The 8,682-nt window shown below is 39.6% G+C and overlaps 1 protein-coding gene across 1 annotated transcript; it reads right to left on the reverse strand.

Moving 5' to 3' along the window:
* Window positions 1-1,818: 1,818 nt before the first annotated feature.
* TMEM263 (transmembrane protein 263) lies at window positions 1,819-7,471 on the reverse strand. Its single transcript, XM_009577421.1, has 2 exons — window positions 7,408-7,471; window positions 1,819-2,105 (listed from the first exon to the last, which is right to left on the reverse strand). Exons 1-2 carry the CDS (start codon window positions 7,469-7,471, stop codon window positions 1,819-1,821), a joined length of 351 nt encoding a protein of 116 aa, XP_009575716.1.
* Between the last annotated feature and the right edge of the window lie 1,211 nt (window positions 7,472-8,682).

The raw sequence follows: 8,682 nt of genomic DNA on the forward strand, positions 1-8,682 counted from the left end.
CTAAGCAGCTGGTGCATCTAACAGAAGGCGCAGATAATGCCATTTGTTGGGTTTTTGCTCTCCCCACTGCCCCAAATCCCCATGCTTACCAATACCATACTACCAACATATACAATTACTGATATCGAATAAAGTTGTTTCAGAGTGCAGTTGAAGTACCAATGGCTCAGAGAGACTAGGTGACTACTGTACCATAATTTACACATAGTATACTTTCAACACCCATGAATATAGGACTAAGTTTTAGACAAGTGATATGTTTTGATTTTTTTTTAAGTTTCTAAAAAGTCTCTCTCTATATCCTTCTTGTACAACCAGAGCCACTGAAAAAGTAAGCTTACGTGCTTAGAAGTTCTCCGTAGGAACACAAGTTTTTAGAAAATACTGCATACACAACATTCACAGCCTTCTTCTATGGGCTTCCAAAGAGGTTACTTATTTGCAAAGTCAGTACACACACCAAAAAAAAAAAAAAAAAAAAAAAAAAAAAAAAACAAAAAAAAAAAAAAAAAAACCAACACAGCTTTCTTGACCACCAACGGCTTCTGTTTTAAGGCAACCTCAAGCTGTGTCATTACAAGTGCATTTTGTGTCACATGCTGCAGAGGACCTACAGATGTTCCCATCTGAGGTGTGTCAACGTTTGGAACTCGTCAATATACAATTTACTTGGATGTTTCCTTCTCTCTCTCTCTTTTTTTTTTTTTATTAAAGGCCTCATCTACTTTTTTGGTTCGCTTTAAATAAAAGTATTGCATTTTACTCAAAAATCAAAATGCAAAGTATGAGAGAAAGATGTAGTGAAAAATTCCTTGCATTTCCTTAAACAGAGCAAGAAGCTAACCTGGCGCATCATGGAATTGAGACAACAGCTTTGCTAGTTCTTCAGTGGTTTCCAACTACACAAAGGAATTTCTTTCAAGTCAGACAGTTGTCCTAGATGACCACAAACGTCAGCCCAGTTTCCATTAAGCCATCCTTTTTTCTAGTGTCTATAAGAAGTTTATTAGAAGCAAGTTTTCACTTGCGGGAGATAGATGCATATCATTAAATACACCTGAGATGGAGCAAAAATTGACAAGGTTTCAGATATCGGGATTCGTAAAGAGCCTAAAGCTCATTCTGTGAGCTGCACTGAAATGACAGGACAGTTCTTTACACAGCTTCACCTAGTAAAAAGATATTTTTTCTAATAAGGCATTAAGTTAGTTTACTCTTTATGATCCCTTCTACCATGTTGTCAAACTTTCTCACTTCTATCTCCCACTCTCATTTCCAATTTCCGCACACCTCCAGTTCTATTTGCTCCAGTCCGCACCAGCAGAATGCAGTCATTGATAGTTTACAGGCTGCCTGCAAATACAGTTTCATAACGGAAACAATGCCGTTACACAGCTGAAGGATCCTTAGCAGGAGGATGTGGAAACCACTGAGAACAGTAAATGGCATCTCGTCATATTGATGGTACGGCAGAGATTACCAAGTTTCTATGTTCACATTTTAGTCCAAAACTGCAAAAGACTTACAGTAAATGAATATTCAAAGATGTATTATCCCTTCAGATACACTTACTCACTTCTATAGTTATCAAGTGTAACATTTCACCAGATACAAAGCTTCAATCTAGGCTCTAATAAATCTTCATACTCTGTGCTAGCCAAGCTTCTTCTGTCCTTTTCAGATGAAATCGAGTTACTTGCACAGCTCTTTAGAAGATAAAGTGTCTAAGACACATGGCTTCTCATGGTCCAAATCTTAGCAGATTTTAATGCCACTGATGTAACATTCTGAAGAATCGACTATGTCTCAGTTTTGGTTTTAGTCAGACTTATCCTTTTTCTTTCCTGTTAAAGGCACTTTACTTGCAACAGCAGATCCTACAGCTGTAACACCTCCAGCCACAGCAGAAACACTTCCTTTGACTAGCCCCACTCCCATTGAAGGCACAGATGTGACCGCTGTTTTGGTAATTTCCAAGCTCTTCCCTCCAATCCAAGCAACACCCCCGATTGTGGCACCAACAGCTCCCTTCGTGACACTAAAGAGGCCACCAGTAACACGAGAAAGCATTCCAGGCTGTTGCTGCGGGTGGTCTTTTAATGAACCTAAGGGAAGAAATAACAATTGAGTCAATCACAGTGCTATGATTAAAGTATTTTCAAAAAGTTGTTCGTAAGTATTTCCTTTTCTAGCCTAACAGCCATTGCACACAGCATATACTTACCTTGCAGGCCACTTTTCTTGAATGCTGATACAATACCATTGTTCCAAACAAGAAAAGACACTTTGCTGCAGCGAGACATACCTCAATGCTGTTTTCTAAAACACAAGTCAGTACTGAGTCTACAAATATCAGGCATAAAGCTCCCAGATGGTCTTACACGATCAACTTCTGCCCTCTGCGTGCACCACCATTTTCCCAGACTCTGGAAAGTCTCATGGCCAAGTTAGCCTTATTTCTGGACTTCATTAATGGGGGGGAACCCTTCTGTTCCCCCCATCCTAATATTCAGAGTTAACCCATGGGGGGGACATACCCCAAAAAAGCAGCACCACTACCTTGCTGTTCAAATCTCTAAGGAAGGACTGGAAAAAGTTTCCTGGAGAAGCAGAGCCAAAGGTTTATTTAAAAGAAAGAGCTGTTCTTTGAAAAGAATTCACCTTGAGACAAAGTTGTTTCTTTCCTTAATAATTACTGTTTTGAAGATGTGTTTATGAGGGTTGTGTGCAGGGGTCAGGAAAGAGGGAAAGAAGGTTACAAACGAGAGCAATCAGAGGAGTCAAAAGAAACGCGAGAAGGACAAAACTGATGACAACTCTTCACTGTATCACTTACTTCCTTCATCATGTACACAAATTTAATTTTCTTCCAAAAAGGCATTTTCTGTAATTTGGATTGGGGGAGTGGGGTCCAATGTCCAAGTAAACTTGTTAAATACCAAGAGTGGTCCCCAAAGGCATTAACAATAGCAAGAGTTACAGGCTCCCAACAGAAGTCCCAATATGACACACAAACCAAAATCTCAAACCATAGGATTTCTGCATGTTATTCACCATGTAAATATGTTTTTTTCTTTTTAATGTTATGTTTAGCCTGCACTTTGCACAGTTTCTTGCTATATGCCATGTAAGTCAATTCCTATTCCATATTTATGGTACAATTACATGGCCTCAAAATAATAGAAAGTATTAGAGTAATAGAAAGACTCCCAGAATTAGCCACTTAGCCTTCCAATAGTTTAGTATTACTCCATATTTCTAAATGTAGCCTTCAAAATCCTAAAGAGATACACGCACCTTGCCTCTACAGGCAATTAAGACAATTCCACGCCCCACTACCGCATAAGCGTCATATAATCTTCAAAAAAGAAATAAGAATGTTGTATTTAAGCACAAAAGAAAGTATCACCCACTGCACCTATAAACCAGCAGCCCTGACACGTGTTTGTCTGCAAGGTATTTTCAATGTGAACCTTGAGAAATCTTTGGTCTTCACAATGTTGTGAAGGTAAGCATTTTTTAGCTCCTGTCTTGTCAATTCCTCACCAACCGCAAACACTTCTTAAAACAAAGTTTCAGAGAGAACCATGGCAAGAGACAGTCAGTTAACAGAACAGAAGTCGGGTAAGAGTTCCACAGTTTTTTGTATTTTCTAGCTACCTGTAGATAATATATGGGATTTAAGACACATTTCCCTTTCTTAAGGAAAAACAACAGGGGGAACTAAGAAAAGAGCAAGTGGAACCACAGTGGGCAATGCTAGGGAAGAAACAAACATTAAATAAAGAGGTGAGGGAGTCAGCAGCAGAAAGAACATGCTTGGAAAAGGACGATGAGTCTAGAGAGGCGGGGAAAAGAAAAATCAGATCTAGATCCACCAGAGACCTATATCCAGCCCCTGTCAACACATCCACTTTGCCCTATGACATGCCTCAGAAGAACCAGCAGAACAGGTCTCTGCCTCCAGTGCCTTGACTGCTAACAACTCGCATTCAGAGGACAGCTTCCAAGAGTCACCTCCCAGCACTCATCTACTACAAGATGAAAACTAGGGTGAACAACTTCCCATGCACCTCCAATGAGTTTGTGATAGTGCCAGGACTGACCCAGCACTCAGAATTCATTTAAAAAATTGTGAAGTTCCGAGTTTCTATATGCATGCCCAGAATAATTCAAACAAAAGATGCCATTTAAATGAGAGAATTTCTTGCAAGTTTGACAAAAAGAAGCATAAGGAGGAACAGTGCAGCTCAAGGGAGGAAAAAATATTAAAAATGCTTCTGGTTTACACTAGTGTCTTATTCAAGAAATTGATATAGGTAACAGAAAGGGTCATGGAAACTAGAAACATAAACGACAGCCTTTTACTTAAAGTGAAGTAATACTCTTGCTGGTTCATCCTAGGCCAGTAGCATTCAACCTGGACATCTCCAGCAAAAATGCATTGCCAACACAAGCACACAGAGATCAGAATTTCTATTTACGTACAGAAAGCCTTTAAAGAATCACACTCGAGAGGAGTATATAGAGCCTGGTATAAAATACACTGTCTAGGTATTATTCATTAGACGATTCTTGTGACCAGACTTACACACCTTGTAAAAAATTTGGTCGGAAAGTGGTTCACTTCCACCTAACTGAATCATCATCATCAGGGTGAATGGGAGTAAAGTCTTATCACACTGAATTTTAAGAGCTGATTTCAGTAAATCAGACCTGATATTAGCAAGAACGGACCCATCATAGCTAACTTAAAAATAACAAGAGAGAAACAAACAAACAAAAGTAATCTTGACATGCTTTTCCTCACATTACTTCAGGTAGCCAATCCTTTCGCATCTACTCTGTTTCACAAGTGTAAATACTGACTGTGACTTGTTGTATTAATAATTTCTGGTGATGGTTGACGCATTCCCATTTCATTCCTGTTTGCATTGTCCATTAGATCCAGTGAATGCCTGCAGCTGCAAAAAGCTTTTATTGCTGGTTGATTTCTATTCTAGGATATGCATTCCTGGTCTCCTTGTTTCTAACCAGTATGAGAAAGAAGGTAAAACAGATCCTTCCTAAATCTAGGGAGAAAATGACACAAGTTCCCTGTTCAGGGGTTGGCTCTACCATGCTACCTTGCAGCCAGCAGTCCAACAGCGAACAAGAGTTTGAATGAATGTAGGTTGCAAAGGTTGGCACCACTTGCAAAGCAGAAAATAAAGCATTAGAATAGCACTGCTCATCGAAAGCATGAGCACAAAAGCTTCTTCTACATATGTATTTCTTTAAAGCCTTTGGGCACCAAGCTTGTCGAGTGCGATCTGGACGAACTGGAACTATTTATATCTTTACAAAAAACTGCAAATTGGTTTTGGAATTGAGCCTTTCCTCTAAGGGTTTTTTTTGGCAGCCTGTTCAGAGAGACTATCTTCTTGCCAACATTGAACTGGTAGCCTTCCATCCACATTTGGCCATCTTTCTATGATAGTCATATCACATATGAAGACCTTGCATGACATCTAGAACAGGGAAGTTCTTCAAGGGTATTCCAACATTTTAACTAAACTCATAAGGCTTGAAGAGTGCATGTGAAACAGAATCAAAAGGAAAAAGCCTTTTCAAGGATGGAGTTTCCATTAAGATGAGCTGTGTTTCATTCTATTCCTAACTACACTCGCTTTCTCCACCTATTTAGACTTCATATTCAAACTGTTATTGTCATACTGAAAGAAGATACTGCACAGAAGACAATGAGTCTCAATTGCTCACAATTTTTAAATAAAACCGTGCTATACCTAGTGATGGTCAGACTCTGCTGTTACGCTCTGAATCTGGACAACCTACTGAATATTCCAGGAAGATAAAAAATGCCCTCTTGTTTCACTGCCTTCCTCAAGAAAGAATCGGTTGTAGTTTACCAGTCAGACCACAGTTCACTTTCTATACGCGAGGTTTAACAGGTAGAAAACACAATTCAATCTTTAAGGGGGGATACCTAGTGATGGTCAGACTCTGCTGTTACGCTCTGAATCTGGACAACCTACTGAATATTCCAGGAAGATAAAAAATGCCCTCTTGTTTCACTGCCTTCCTCAAGAAAGAATCGGTTGTAGTTTACCAGTCAGACCACAGTTCACTTTCTATACGCGAGGTTTAACAGGTAGAAAACACAATTCAATCTTTAAGGGGGGGGTGGGAGGCGCCGTAAAAATTAGACCTGAAGATGACACAGATTAGGGCATAGTTTCCAACCTGGCATTTGCTTTCAGAAATGCTTCTGGGATCTTGACAACTCCATAAGAGCTTAGAAAGAAAGGTTTTTGTCCTCACACCATGATACTGTAACAAGTTCAAGTATAGTAGAGCTTAAGAACCACGGTGCCACAAAAATCTATTTCTCCCTTTCCTCTCATCTTCTTGTACTTGTGTTTCCTGTCTAATAGTTGTTAAGAATAGAGCGAGCTATTCCACTTCAATCCCTTCTGCTACAGTTAGCGGATAATACTGTTGTTCAAGTGAAGTAAATTGTTCAGTTATACACCATGTAAAAGCCGAGGAAAAAAACCCAAACCAACAAACAAACAGAGCTTTAAAGGGCCATTATAAATTGAAGAGCAAGGAAACGAGATGAATCGGGACTCACTGACCTCTACATCCAAACACATTTGGTCTTAAAGCAAGAGAAAACAGAACACAGACAACTTATGTGCCAAAATGGCTTTTGATCTAGTATGCTTCCAGTCACATTATGCAACCAGGACTCTTCACAGTCCTGCTGTTCCACAGCCCGGAAGGTAACTCTGCTCATTTGCAACTGCATTTCCTCTGCAGATCTAATAACCAATTTAAGATTAATTTGATTCAGAGACCAAGATGCCACTGCATTAATGAAGTCAAGTGTGTGTTTGTTTTTATGAAACCATGAGGCTAAGTCAACAGTTAGAACCACAGTTAATGGTATGATGGAAAAGGGTCTCCAAAAGTAGTAATAAAGTTCCACATATTTTTAAAACACAGCTTGTTTAAAAGCCACAAGCACTATGAACTCAGCAAGGTCTCCAAAAGTGAAGCTGGGCTCTTCCCATCTCACATAATAAACAGCAGAAATAAATACCCATTGGACCAATTCACATCTCTGGAAACTAATCTGCAAATTATGTCCTGCAGTATCTGCCTGTCTTCTCCACAATTTATCAGTACAGTTGTTTACTGAGTTATATTCAGCGGCCTTATTGTAATCAGGATAATGCAGAAGGGAACAATAATCCAGGCCCATCCCATCCCAGGGTTGGCTTGCTTACTGTTACTTAAATGAAGGTTAAAGCATTCAGCTTGCAGATCCATTTTTTTAAGAGAGAACTGAACTTCTGATTAATTTCTATGAATTTACTTCATATTATGAAAATCAATACATACCTTCTGGTGGTTCATCATGAAGGTATGATGGGACTTCCTGTTGATTTTTGTCCGTTTGATTCATTATTGCCTAAAAAAGAAATTCACATATGCTATACATTTTTTCTGGCAAAGCATAAATGTAACCCATAAATCCAAAATTCATGTAGTTTAAGTTCCACAGAAAAGGAACTTCTTTTTCATTACTAGGTAAGCTAGCAGCTCCTGCCGAACTACTGCTCTTTTAATTATCAGACTGTGCTTTTGCATTCTTCAACCACACTCAATACTAAAAAAAGGAGCCCTCCACCAGGTCAGCAGGCTTGGTGAGAGCTGCCACTCCACACCAAGTGCATCTCAAACCTAAAAAGCAATCAGGAAGAAAACCAGTATGAAAATAAAACAGCACTGCCATACAACAGCTTATGTTCATGTACTAAAAAAGAAAAGCCTAGTGATCATAGAGGTGCTGGGCACTTGAAAAACAACAGCAGCATGCTTATAAGATCTGTTAGTACCTGGAAAGGAGTAGTTTAAAGAAACAAGTCCTTGAAGCAGAACTCAAATAAATGCCATGAAAACAAGATGGAAGAATTGTAATGAAAACACTCCATTTATCTTGTAGTGGTACTGCATACACTGTGTGGTGATAGCAGCAGAACTAGGCTGTTTTAACTCTACACAAGATTTCCAATGAAAACATTTGAGAAAGAAAATTTCTTTACACCAAAAGCTGTTTCCTAGAGCAGTTCTAGAGCAGCAGTCCCTGACATTGCGGGGAAGCACAGGAGAAAGCTCAAATCAGCAGCTCTGTTTATGACATTTTACCTTCAGAGAGGAAGAAAGCAATATCTGCTTTCCTCCCCCACCAAAGCATGCCTTGGTGTTAAGTCCTGCCTCCTCCCCTGAGCCCTCCTGCCAATCCTGCTTTCCCTCCTCAGCAGGAGAGGTGAAAGGAAAAAGAAAAACAAGTTGCATTATACCACTCAGCATCCTTCTATCTTCTTGCCAGTGACCTCTTAGTTCCCTTTTCCCTGCACATATACACAAAATTTTAAGTCATTTAATTTCTTCCAGGAGTCACCAACCACCACAAAAATAATTCCAACCTCTCTTGCCATGCCCAGATGTCTCCGTACCCCCTCTGGGTGAGAAAACGGTGGCTGGGATCTGAAGAAGGGATGAGGAGGCAGAAGCAGAACTTCAGGGTGGGAAGACTCACCTAGAAAACAACAGCTAAAACCCTCACAGTATAATTATGAAGTCAAAACATCACAGTAAAAACTGGCACCCACA

The sequence above is a fragment of the Fulmarus glacialis genome, unplaced genomic scaffold, assembly GCF_000690835.1.
Source record: "Fulmarus glacialis isolate BGI_N327 unplaced genomic scaffold, ASM69083v1 scaffold21484, whole genome shotgun sequence".
NCBI classification, from domain to species: Eukaryota; Metazoa; Chordata; class Aves; order Procellariiformes; family Procellariidae; genus Fulmarus; species Fulmarus glacialis.